General features: G+C 51.5%; 1 protein-coding gene across 17 annotated transcripts in view; it reads left to right on the forward strand.

The window, feature by feature from the left end:
* Window positions 1–13,042, forward strand: part of AFDN (afadin, adherens junction formation factor) — a 113,916-nt gene that overhangs the window by 48,663 nt on the left and 52,211 nt on the right. For 13 of the 17 annotated variants that reach the window (XM_070796527.1, XM_070796530.1, XM_070796524.1 and 10 more), the window contains 4 exons: window positions 1,592–1,703; window positions 2,964–3,131; window positions 10,857–10,951; window positions 11,590–11,852. In XM_070796527.1, coding sequence (XP_070652628.1) covers window positions 1,592–1,703; window positions 2,964–3,131; window positions 10,857–10,951; window positions 11,590–11,852 — 638 coding nt within the window. Of the gene's footprint in view, window positions 1–1,591; window positions 1,704–2,963; window positions 3,132–5,479; window positions 5,856–10,856; window positions 10,952–11,589; window positions 11,853–13,042 lie in introns of those variants that run through there. The other 4 variants (XM_070796538.1, XM_070796541.1, XM_070796539.1 and 1 more) reach the window with 2 other exon arrangements.

Below are 13,042 nucleotides of genomic sequence, written 5' to 3' on the forward strand. Positions count from 1 at the left end.
GATGATTCTTTTGAGGGTCGCATAGTTTGGGGCTTTTGTTCTAAATACTGTGTTCTTGAGCATTTTTTTCTTTTTTTTTCCGTTAGTTTAGGCAAAATGAGTTAGGGGTTGATAATTGTTTTTATCCTTGAGATAGAAGTCCTTTGCTTTCTTGCCCTCTTACTGATCATGTGATACGAAGCTCTTTCATCTTCATCCACTCATCTGTTCTCTCTTCAGTGAGTTATTCAGGGCATAGGTAGGTTCTGCTTCTTTGTTAGGTACTGTGCTAACTGTGTTAGATACTGTGTTAGGTCAAAGCTGAGACCTGCCTTCAAAAGAGTTCACAGTAAAGGGAGACAAGCCAAGAATGAGAAATACAGGCACGCAGTCTGCGCCGAGCACGGAGGTTGGGGAAGCCTGTCTGGGGGAGTTGTCCCCGAGCCGAGGGGTGAGAGGGGGTGCTTGCTGGACCCCGAAGTTGGGAGGCACGTTACAGGTGCAGTGCAGCATGGGGTCTTGTGGCCTGGTGGAGAATCCAGAGAAGTTCTGAGGAACTTGCTCTCTGAGGCTGCGTGGCAGAGTGTGAGACCAAAGAGACAAGTGCAAGTCAGACCCTGGAGCAGCATGCGTTCCAAGCCCAGGATGCTACGTTTAGTACAAGACACTATGAGGAAATATCAGTTACTTAAGCGTAAGGGTGTGTCGTATTAATAATAAACGTCTTTTTAGGGTGATTTGTAGCAGTGTAGAGAGAAGTTACACGGTTCTGTAGACGTCCAAGCCACTTGGTATATGCACATATGATGTAATTGGGCATAATGTCTGTTATAACGTTATTGAATTAACTCGAGTTTGAAAGTCATCTCCAGGTGCCAGTGACTGGCTTTGGTTTCTGTAGTTGTGTGTTGGTTGGTGTTGAGAGATGGACTGGAACTCAGCAGGGCATTGGAGACTGGGCCCTGGTCACTGGCTCTTTTTCTCTCTGTCACAGGGTTTTTCCAATGATTAGGACATTGCTTGCCGTTAGAATAGAATAAAAAGTTATACAGCGCTGCAGATGTGTGAGTGTCGTGCGTGCAGTGCCGTAAAGCCCTTGTTCAGTGAACGCCGTGTACCGCATCTAAATTTAATCCTAAAAATGAACTTTGTACACAAAAAGGGAAGCTGGTCTCTTCTGCTGCTGCTCTGTGATGGTTTTCCTGCAGAGGATGTGTTAGATGAAACTGCCTTCTTAACACCAGTGTGACAGTGGAAGGCAGGCTGTGGGCCGGCGGGTCTGCGGTGATGCAGTCATCTTTCTTTAAGAGCCTCCTCACAGGTCGAGCATCCCAGGCAGCCTGCCAACAGAGCGTGTCAGGGAGCAGACCCGACTAGCGTTTGGGGCGGGACAGAGGGCAGGCCAGTAACAGCGTTCTGGTCAGCTGGCTGAGGTTTTTATTGGAAACTTTTCCCTCACTTTTGTCCATGTTTTTCAGGATTGTTTATAGTGTTTGAACAATTCAGTTCTACAGTGACTTTTTTTTTATTTCCTCAAAAACAAAAAATTCTTTTAAATACCCGCTGATTCACTTTTTGGGTGTAGTCACAGTTAATTGTTATTCCCTCTTAGGTCATGCTTCCTCCTGGAGCCCAGCATTCGGATGAAAAAGGTGCTAAAGAAGTTATTCTTGATGATGACGAATGTCCTTTACAGATCTTCAGGGAATGGCCGAGTGACAGAGGTAAAGAGAGATTGTATCTGTTAAGGAATTAGCTCTGGGATACCTGATACGTTAGGGTCTAACCTGCCGGAAGAGGCAGGTGTGCGTGGCAGTGTCTCTTGAGGACTGTGTGCTGGGCCGTCTTCCGCCTCCTTACTGGACTTGCTGGCTCCTCTTCCTGAGGCTGCTCTGTGCCAGGTGGGTCTGGCAGGAGGCCTGGCACAGACCGTCACGCAGCAGCAGGGCCACTGTGTCCTGCAGAAGCCAGACCAGAGCACCTTGTCAGTTCATGAGGGGTTGGCACCTGTTGGCACCTGGTTCCTTCCCTGCTGACCAGACGGACTGGTGACGTTTGGACAGGCTTGTGGTAATAGGGAAGATAACCTTCAACCCTGAATACTGTCTAATCCTCTAGTCATTTTGTATAAGGAATCCGGACTTTCCACCACTCAGACAATTTCTCCTGATTATTTCAGAGCGGTGAGGGCATAAAGGTGCATTTTTGACGAGAGAACAGTTTTCTTGCTTTCAGAAATACTTCTGAAGCTCGCTGTTGCTCAGTGAAGGGCCTTGGTGTTGACAAAGACGTGAAAACCTGGCATATTTGAATGTAGATTGGTACTTTCAAATGTACACTTGCTTCGTACTTTTTCTGGACGATATGAAGTTAAACTTTATTAAAGTCAAATTGATCTTAATTGTGATTTAATTCAATTGAATTAAGAATATTTGTGTGTATGTATTAATGTGCGTCTGTGTTACTACATGTGTGTATGGACATATTGATCATAGGGTTGTTTGCCAATAGAAGCATTTATTCTGAAATATGTTGTTTTCAAGCATATAACATGTTTGCATGATTGTTAATTTAAAATGCTTTGGGGAAATTGCTTACAAGAGTTTTCAGGAACACAAAGTTAAATTGCGTGAGCTTTTCTTAATTATGCCTTGGGCAGTGGTGTGCAATCCTAAGTTGCTTCAGTTGTGTCCAACTCTTTGCGCCCCTGTGGACTGTAGTCCCCCAGGCTCCTCTGTCCCTGGGATTCTCCAGGAAGAATACTGGAGTGGGTTGCTGTTTACTCCTCCAGGGGATCTTCCCAGCCCAGGGATCAAACCAGGTCTCCTGCATCTCCCGTATTGGCAGGTGGATTCTTTACCACTGGAGTCACCCTGGGAGATGTTAAATTGCATTTTCCTGAAGAACCTTGGGCAGCTGATGGTCGATCAGCTGTCCATCGACATTCACTTGAGTCGGTTGATAATTTACAGTTTCTATTCTAGGGATTTTAGTCTTTCAGTTGAAGAGGAGGCCACCAGACCACATCCCAAAGAAAAGTAAGAAGCACACGGACGGGAAGCCCCTTCAGGGGAAGGAGAGAGCCGATGGGTCGGCCTACGGCTCCGCCCTGCCCCCCGAGAAGCTGCCCTACCTCGTGGAGCTGAGCCCGGGTGAGCAGGGCCACGCTGGGCGTGCTGCGCTTTGTGGTGAACCTTACTCGGATAGACTTTCTTTTGGTTGACATCCTTTTTTTTTTTTTTTAAAGACCATTTATTTATTTATTTTTTAAAGTAGCCATCATAAGACGGTATTTATTAAAAAACCCTTAAGATCATAGGGTATGTATATTCATGCATAAGAATAAACTTAACATGCACAAAAATGGATATTGAAAAACAAAATCTTAAATAGTGAATACAGAGAGTTTTTGAGATGTTTAAATGATCTACTCCCTTTAAAAAATTTTTTTCCAAAAATAACCTTGTAAAATACTTTAGCTACTAAAAATCAGGAAACTGAGACATACTTTTCTCAGGACAGATTTTCTAGAGGCAGATGTGTGTGTATGTGTTACACTGTTGCTCAGTGTATGAATCTCCTAAAGGATATCTGTAAAGTCAGCTGTATATCCAAGAAGTCCATGCGTAAGAGGAAGGGTATGTGCGTAGTTTTAAATGACAATAGACTCAGTGTATATCAGGTCAGCCTTCTAATAGACTAAGTGTACCTTCAGGTCAGCCTTCTAATAGACTAAGTGTACATTCGGGTCAGCCTTCTAGACTGTGTGTTTGTTGTGCTCTCTTAAGCTAAAGCTGTTGTTACAAGTTAGTCATCAGGCAGAGAAATATATTGACTTTCCTAAAATGTCTTATGCACACACATTGTTATACAATGTACTTAATCTGCTTACATACTTGATACGTGTGTGACACGTGTATCGTTCTCATTCAGCTGAACTGCGTCATTTCTGTTTATTTGGTTAAAATGGTGCCCTGTGACCTGTACCGTAAAATGCTATCAAGACCAGAGTCGACCCTCCCACCCAGAGTTTCTTTTAAATGAAGCTTAGTAAGTAATCCTACAAAAGGTTAGCTAGAAGCAAACTGTTACGGAGATAGCCTGTGGATCCTTGGGCAGGAAGTATGTTTTGCTCTTTGATTCCTGAGTATTCATTTTTGCTTACAAAATTATGGCTCACTAATGATGGGCGTGGTCCCTGTGGTGCAGGGTGTCCTCTGGGTGGTGTGGTGTTGATACAGGTAAAATGGCTGCTGTTTTGACTGACTGTAGTTTATAGTCTGTGGCCCTGTGCTGCAGGCAGTAACTTCTATGTCTGAAGTTTTTTTTAAAATTGATTAGCTGTTTGTGGGGAAATGTGAGTATTGCTCTGTCTCTGAGTTCTCTGGCTGAAAAGTTCATGGATGCTTTGGTTTGGAAACCTGGCGTGTCTGGCGTCTGGACACTTTGGTTTGGAAACCTGGCGTGTCTGGCGTCTGGGTGTGAGGGTTGGTGCTCAGACGTGTGCAGCAGTGCATGGTGGCTGGGAGATGGCAGTTGGTTTTGAAACTTAGTCTTTGGGTCTTGGGTCTGTCCTTAAAAATTCTGCATTACGTGCTGGAAATTAATGATTATTTTCTTTCTCCCAAACCAAAATGTTTGAAAATAGTATTAGCCCATAGAGACTTCATACACAGCAGCTGACATAGGGTAGTTTTGAAATGCAGACCAGCAAGCTGACTTGGGTGGTGGCAGGGCAGGTGACGAGTGCTTCCCAAGTGCTTCTTAGGTGGCGGCGCTGCTCTGGGCCTTGGAGGTGGAGCAGCAAAAAGTCAGATTAAACCCCCGACCTTGGGACTCATGTTTCGGCGAGAAGTGCTGTTTTGACTGCTGATCTCACACTTAGCGTCTCCCAGGCTATAAACTGTGTAGAGCTGTTCCGTGGGCGTAGAGGGACAGAGGGTGGGTCCTGCGCAGATGCCAGTTGTGTCCTGCTTGCCACCAGACGCTGGCGGCGTGCATCACACACTTGTTAGTGCCCCGGCCTCTGCTACGTCCAGTCAGGGTCGCAGAGCTGCCGCCAAAGCCTGGGCAGCGGGTGCAGAGGGGCCAGAGGTCTCGCTGTCCTCCTGCGATTTGCGGTCTCAGTCTGAGTGGGTGGGCATTGTGCGCCCAGGGCTTTGCCGCCCTGCCAGGTGCGGGGCCGCGGGGGAGCCTCTCTGCTCATGGAGGCCGCACTCGGGGGTCACGGAGGCAGGCCCAGTGCCTGCCACGGGCTTCTCACCCCAGAGCCGTCCACCCCAGAGCCCCCTGGCCTGCCGGTGTGGCTGCAGCGCTCCGAGCACGGTCTGCAGGCGGAGTGAGAGGGTGTTTGCCACCCGCCGCTGGGTGGCAGGTCGGGGGTGAGGACCGCGTGGCTGCACGTCAGCCAGCACGTGTCCTCGGTGGGGGCGGGGGGGACTGAGGCCCGCAGGTGTTGTCCAGGCTTCTGAGACGTGGGTACACGCTTCCACTGTCTTTTGGAGGGACAGGGGTAGCGAGTCATGTTATTCTTTGGGTGGAAGCGATCGCCTCCTCCCAGCAGGGTGGGGGTCTCCCTGCGCTGGACTAACTGCTGCCCGCCTCGGGCACTCACCTGTTGTCTCAGTGTCTCCCTAACAGTGGGCCTCGGTCTCTCACACTCGCGCCGCGTGGAGCACGCTGCCGTGTCCGCGCCCCGGGCTCGGGTGGCGCGCTTTTCCCGCGCACGGTCGCCCCTGCAGCTTACCCTCTCTGTCTCCCCCCACGCCTTCTGCACGGCCTCTGTCCTGCTGCGGCCTTCACCTGGGGGCCGTGCATGACTCCGACCCCAGGGAGAAGGAACCACTCGGCCTGCTACAGCTCTCACGCTTCCGAAGGTAACGCTGTGCTTCCTACTGCTTTCTTAACCAGAGCACTGACCGCCTCGCGGGCAGAACAATGTGGACTGACCACATGCGTGATGTGTTCATTGTTCAATTAATATAACGCTTCCTAAGAGTTTAATGTCCTTTCATTTTATACCTATCTAGTAATTGTTCCATATCCAGAATTCATTTAAGAGAAGCTTGTTTTGCAGACATTTCCAGTTCCTTTGTTCAGGATAAGTCTTAAGTGAGAATTTGGAGTGAAGAAGGAAGAGACTGGTTTTCTTGACCTTCAACTCCCTCTCCCCCAAGACAATCAAGAAGAGGGGCGAGGCAGGGGAGGAGGAGATGGACGGGGAACAGACAGCCTGAGACCCAGGCCCAGAGAGAGAGGGCCTGGGCTGAGAGGTGGGGCATGGTGCGTGGGGAGGGCCACGTGTGTGATGCCCCAGGAGGCTGCAGAGGAGGAGCCGGCCGGCCAGTGGTGCCACTCACCCCTGGCCCCTGGTGGGGCTCTCACTGGTGTCTGGACCGGATGCAGGGTGTCTTAGGGCTGTCCTCGTTCTCCCGGTTGAAACTCATCTCTTGTCAGCAGAGCTGTGCTTTCTTACTTGGGGTTTGTTTCTCAAGTTTTGTGCAGTAGAGTCTATCTTAGATAGTACATGGAATTATTTCTTTGGTCTGTTTTTACATTTTAAATGTCATTTTTTGCATGTCGAATGTAATAGTCAAATACGTTCTTGTATAGAAAGCTTATTCAGCTTGTAGCATCTTATATTGGTTTGTTGAACTTTGTCCAAACTGATCATACAGGTTTTCATCAGATATTAGCCAAACTTGGAGTTTGGGGGGGTTTTGTTCATTTTTTAAAGAAAAATAGAAACAATTGGTGTTTACCACCTGTGCTGTGTGCTGCGTTTAGTTGCCCAGTTGTGTCCAGCTCTGTGGGACCCCACGGACTGTAGCCCTCCAGGCTCCCCTGTCCGTGGGATTCTCCAGGCAAGAACACTGGAGTGGGTTGCCGTGCCCTCCTCCAGGGGATCTTCCTGACCCAGAGATCAAACCCAGTATGTATCACCTACTTTGATGTAATACATAAATAGAGTCTTAGACATGTTTCAGTTGTTATTTTATTCCTGAAAAGGACTCTAATGTCTTCCTGTGTTTTTTAATTTCATACTGTAAAATAATGGAACAGTAGAGAATACATTTCTTTTTTTACCTGGCATGTACCAAAAATACACATGATACAGCCATCGACTTCACTGAAGTGTCCTTAGTTTTTGTTTGAGGAGACAGTTTTTTGGATTTTTTTTCTAATAGAGTTAGTGAAAATATTCTCTCGATAGTCATGTTTCAGTAAGATTCACATTTCTTTTTTGTTGATGTCTTAACTGTTCTCTTGGTTTGTTGAAGTGTGAGCTCTCTGGGCACGTGACCATCATCCACTTCCTCACTGTGCATCTCCGGCGTGCAGCACGGCGCCGGGGCCGTGCTTGCGGTCAGCTGTCCTTAGGTGCGCGAGTCCCCTCCCTCCATCCACGCAGGGTGGCTGGCAGGACCCCAGCCGCTTCGTCCAGCCGGCCGCCGGCGGCGGTTGGGGCAGAGGCGGAGCTGGCTGTGTGGAAGTGCTGCCGACTGAGAATGCAGGCGCCCTTGGGCCCGCTCTCAGGATGTGCTCAGAGCGGTCTCTGGGAGCGCTGGAGAAAGCCGCAGCAGACCAGCGTGCAGGGCAGAGTGCTAGGCGTGGGGGCGTGCTGGCAGAGTTGGCAGATGAAATTAAGGTTGAGTTTCAGAGGAAACGCCGGTTAGTCAGGTGTTGGACGTCTGACCGGGTTTTGTGCAGCTTGTTCGGGAGCCCCGAGTGGGTCTCTGACAGGTGTGTGAGCGCCGGAGACGCTGGGCGTCAGGTTGCCCCATCCACTAAAGGCAGACGCTGCAGGTTTGCTTCTGGGCGGAGGTGGGGATGTTTCACCTGGACTTGTTGTGCCTTTTGAGTTTTGAACCATATGATTGTGTTGCATACCTGTTTGACTCGACGGAAGTGAGTTTGAGCAAACTCCAGGAGATGGTGAAGGACAGGGATGCCTGGCGTGCTGCAGTCTATGGGGTCGCGAAGAGTCGGACGAGACTGAACAACAACACATATTTTTAAGGCAAAAGTGCAAAATTAAAGAAAAACTTTGAAAACCTCTGGGAGAAGCTCTGGTGCGTGTGGTCGGTTCCTCAAGAGGACTTACTCCGCCTTTGGGCCACGCCAGAGCTGCTGTGGCTTGAAGGGAGAAGGGTGCTCCCGCCCTCCGGGCAGAAGCAGTGTTTACAGGAGGGGACGCAGCGGGGCTTGTGTGACACAGCGGTTGTGGTGTGTGTCCGGCCCCTGAGATGACTGCTTTTGCTGAGGAGAGGGGCGCGGACCCACGAGGAGAAGTCGGCTCCTTGCACATTCCTTGCCTCCATTTCCGTTTCTCCCCATGGCCCCTCGGCTCCCTTCTGTCTCCGGCATCTGTGGCCCCCACTCCGGGTACTCTGGACACACCTGTAAAGGTGTCTCTCTCTCGTGTTACTCCTGGGGAGCAGTGAGGAAGGAGGGGCTTGAAAGGTGGTTTCTGTCCGCCTGTCGGCAGGTTTCTGCTACAGGGAAGTGGTGAGAAAGGAGAGGATGGGGAAGTCTGTAGCGCTCCCTTTCTTGCTGCTGCTGCTAAGTCGCTTCAGTCGTGTTCGACTCTGTGCAACCCCGTGGACTGCAGCCCCCCAGGCGTCTCCGCCTGCTACAGGGAAGTGGTGAGAAAGGAGAGGATGGGGAAGTCTGTAGCGCTCCCTTTCTTGCTGCTGCTGCTAAGTCGCTTCAGTCGTGTTCGACTCTGTGCAACCCCGTGGACTGCAGCCCCCCAGGCGTCTCCGCCTGCTACAGGGAAGTGGTGAGAAAGGAGAGGATGGGGAAGTCTGTAGCGCTCCCTTTCTTGCTGCTGCTGCTAAGTCGCTTCAGTCGTGTTCGACTCTGTGCAACCCCGTGGACTGCAGCCCCCCAGGAGTCTCTGCCCGTGGGATTCTCCAGGCGAGAGCACTGGAGTGGGTTGCTATTTCCTTCTCCAATGCGTGAAACTGAAAAGTGAAAGTGAAGTCGCTCAGTCGTGTCCGACTGATAATGACCCCGTGGACTGCAGCCCACCAGGCTCCTCCGCCCGTGGGATTCTCCAGGCGAGAGCACTGGAGTGGGTGCCATCGCCTTCTCCTTTCTTGTTATGTTTCTAAATTCGTGGCTGTAAATGTTGATGTAAAAAAAAGTTTGTATTATCAGGTTATTAGCTCACAAGATGCCCTTCAGAAGCATTTAGAATTTCAGAAGAAAGCATCTGTGCATTTTTCTGTCACCGCTAAACACATTTTTCATGTTCTTCTGTTGTTTTTTTTTTAAACATTGTAATTGAGACAATTGTTCTGGACCACTAATTTGCTTCTTTTGCTTTCTTTATGATTCATTAGTGTAATTCTGTGTGGCCACACTGCAGTATTCTGTTCTCTCCATTTTTAGTTAGTAGCCACTCCCTGTTAACCGGTCCCAGTTTACGGGATGCACACTGTGGACCACGGTCCGTGCTGAGGGCCAGGTGTAAAGAGACCATTTTAGACGCCCTTCTGCGCCGGAGCCCAGGGGTGGGGGTGTGAGGAAGCGGCTGCTTCGGGGGCACAGCACGGCTGACGATGCCTCTCAGCTCGGACTGACCCCAGGGCTGCCCGAGGTGTTGAAAGGCAGCAGAGTAACACGCCCCCGGCAGGTCTGACGGAACTGGCCTGTCCAGGAAGGCCCCACATGATGGATGCCCTGTTCTGAGTCAGTACTTGGAGGTGAAACAGAAAGGCTCAGACGAGGCTTCCGCTGCGGCCGCCTCCCACCGGGATGCCCCGTGTGGGCTCTGTTCGAGGCGAAGTCTATGGAGCCTGGCTCGGTCTCTTCACCCGATCTCAGAATTGCTGCAGTAGCTCGCAGATAGGAAACCTGCCATCAGCCTGCTGCTTTGTGCACTCACAAGTTAGCGACCGTGCTGACGGCTTGCGTGCCCTGCTCCCGGTGTTGGTCTGCGAGAGTTGGGACCATCCTCTGTGTGCTCTGGCGGGCCCATCTCCGACCCCTCAGTGAGCGAGCGTCCCTGACCCCTTGGTGAGTGGGTCTGAAGTCATCGAGCCTCCGGTGCGGCGGGGACCCTCGAGGCTGCTGTCCGGGCCGGGATCGCGTCCTGATGCGGCCGTGTCGGGGCTGAGGCCCGTCCCCGCCTGGGCACCAGGGCTGGGGTCAGAGTGGCCTGCGCTAGCTGGGATGTAGTGGGGGGTAAGTGTCCGGGCCTCAGTGGGCAGGGGTCTCAGCGCATGTGGTCCCCCTCCCCCTCCTGCTCTACCCCCAGGCAACCCCATCAGGTCAGAGAAGTTCATGCACAGCCAGGGGGAACGTCTCGCGGCTCCAGGAAGTTTAAAATGACACAGAAAGCTCCAGTCTCTGTTTGTGTTTCTCCCCAGTTGCGCTCCATGGAGGTGGGCGCCTCACCGCAGTTCCTACTGGGACTCGGCGCGGTGGCGGCCGGTGGGTGGCGTGGGGCCGCCTCCTCGGGTCTGCCCCTGGACCTGGGAGAGGGCTTGCGTTTCCCCGCGGGCTGTGTGCAGGGCACATGGGGCAACGGCCAGTCTGGAGGCGCCCGATCTCCTCCCTGGTCTTCATTCAGGACCAGATGGGTCCAGTACCATGTGGTCAGGAGGCGTTTTTTATGCAGTAAGCAAGGTTAGTAGGAAGGTTGGTGTTAGTACCTTGTAGTGTAATAAGCAGAAACTGATACGTTCGTGTCTTCGTTTGCATTTTGTGCACCCAGTTAAACTGCAGGATGTAAACCTGGGGAGTTCTTTGAAAAGAAACCCTGAGAACTGAGTGGTTGTCTTTTCAAGGATTGCCCGTTTGCTTGTTTCAAATCACGTGGCGAGAGCCTTGTGATTTGACTCGCAGTGAAGCCTGTTCTCCTCCCGCAGACGGTTCTGACTCCAGAGACAAGCCAAAGCTCTACCGCCTTCAGCTCAGCGTCACGGAGGTGGGGACCGAGAAGTTCGAGGACAGCTCCATCCAGGTGCGCGGGCGGTGGGCGGGGCCGGGGCGGGGCCGTAGAGAGCAGATTGACGGGTGGCGTGAGCGTCGGTCCTCCAGCCCCTCAGGGCCCTGGCCTGCTCGCTTTTCCCCGGGACATGGGGCTGCTTTTATAGAGTGCTTCAGTAGACAGTACAGGCAAGCGCATCACCGGGGCCCACACGCAACGGGAGGCAGGCATCACTCCCGCTCGGCGCGGCGCTCGGGCTAGACTGGGCCAGGTCCTGGGTGTCTGTGAGTGAGGACGTTCGCCCCTCGCCTCTTGGGGCTGAGCTTGGCAGGCCGCGCTCTCTCTGCCCTCATTTCTCAGCTTGGAGCCACGGGGCCGAGGACCCGTGTCCGTCTCCTTCTCCATCCTCCCCACAGCAGAGCACTCCAGTGATCCGTCCGGATAGATCCATTATCATCTCATAAGCATGCAAGCTCCTGGAAGCTAAAAATAAAAGTTACCTTGACAGTGTTTATTACTTTTTTGCTATTGAGGGAAGTTCCCTGAAAGCACCAAAGATCCAGAATTTATTAGGTTGTATTTATTATGAAAGGGGGACTCCAGAATCTTAAAATTCAGTTTTAAATGCTCTATGCTTGATGGAAGTTCCTTGGATTTTCCTTCCTTCCCAGTTGTTTGGTTCAGGCATTCAGCCCCATCACTGTGACCTCACGAATATGGACGGGGTGGTCACGGTCACGCCGAGAAGCATGGACGCTGAGACCTACGTGGATGGGCAGCGCATCTCGGAGACCACGATGCTGCAGAGCGGGATGAAGGTGCAGTTCGGGGCGTCCCACGTGTTCAAGTTCGTGGACCCCAGCCAGGACCACACGCTCCCCAAGAGATCCGTGGACGGGGGCCTGACTGTGAAGGGCCCCAGACATAAGTCTGGGTAAGAGCACTGGTGCCTTTGAGAATTCTGGAGAGTGTGATCACGCCAGAGCAGATGTGAGTTAGCCGTGGACTGTGTTTTATTGTCTTCTAATTTCTAAAAATTCAGAATTCACCATCTGTGGTTCAGGTTGGGTTTGGGTTCGTTTCAGAGAAGAAGGAAGGAAGGTCTTGACTTCGTCTTGAAATTGGAAGTTGTGGCTGGTTTTTTAAATTCTTTTTAAATTTTGTCTTTTAGCTGATACTTTAAAGCCATACTTTGAGTTACAGTGTTCTGAATCTAGGTAACTAGGTTTTTGTTGGGTTTTGTTGCAACGTATGTACCATTTCTGTTCCTAGTGATAAAACACGGTCTTTTTTTAAAGGAACGTAAAGTGTTGTGGCTCCACCTAGTGCCTCTCTGAGGACCTGCGACACGGGCCTGTGGCAGGAAAGGAAACGCTTACTGTCTGCAGGCTGGGAGGAAGACGCCCTCTCTGACGGTGACTGTTGTTAGCGAGTGTGCTGGCCCAGGGCTTTACTGCCGGTGTTCAGGCTGGTGGGCGTGGGTCTCGGGCCAGCAGGTGCGCAGCCTGCCCCGTGGTGTCGCAGGCCTGCCCTGGAGCCTCCCGGGCCGCGTGCTTCCAGCCGTGCCTGGGTTGTCTCCTGGCGGCTCCTCGGCGGGGGATCCAGCCTCTGCCTGCCCTCTCCTCGCCACGCCTCTTGTCTGCCGCTGGGCTTACTTCTAGGCTTTGTGCCGTCTCTCTTCTGATGGTGTTCGTCGTAGCATCACTGTCACGAGCTGTTCTGTTAGCCGTCTGTGCCCCCGTCAGAGTCAGTCTCAGTCTTGCTAGGATGTGCGTGCGTCTGAGAGCTCGGCCTCCTGCTGCTGTTCCGGCACAGAGGGTCCTGCTTTGCGGGGCTGCAGTGTCTAGTCCAGTGCAGTCACATCTCTGGGTGAGCCGAGACCGTGTCGGCGTGGTGCCACTGTGAGACTCGGTCTCTAGTATCTTTCTCCTGCAAAACGAGTGGGAACCGCTTGGTAGTTGGTTATACCGGTACCTCTGTGCACATCCATAACCAGGGCAGACTTCTCACTTTTATAGAGATGCGTGTTGTTCTAACATTAAACTGTTACGTAAACTTCTAGGTAAGTAACTTGTGTTTTCTTCTTTACACACATCTCTGTATACCTTTAAAACGAGACATAAT

Source organism: Bos indicus, chromosome 9, assembly GCF_029378745.1.
Source record: "Bos indicus isolate NIAB-ARS_2022 breed Sahiwal x Tharparkar chromosome 9, NIAB-ARS_B.indTharparkar_mat_pri_1.0, whole genome shotgun sequence".
Taxonomy (NCBI): Eukaryota; Metazoa; Chordata; class Mammalia; order Artiodactyla; family Bovidae; genus Bos; species Bos indicus.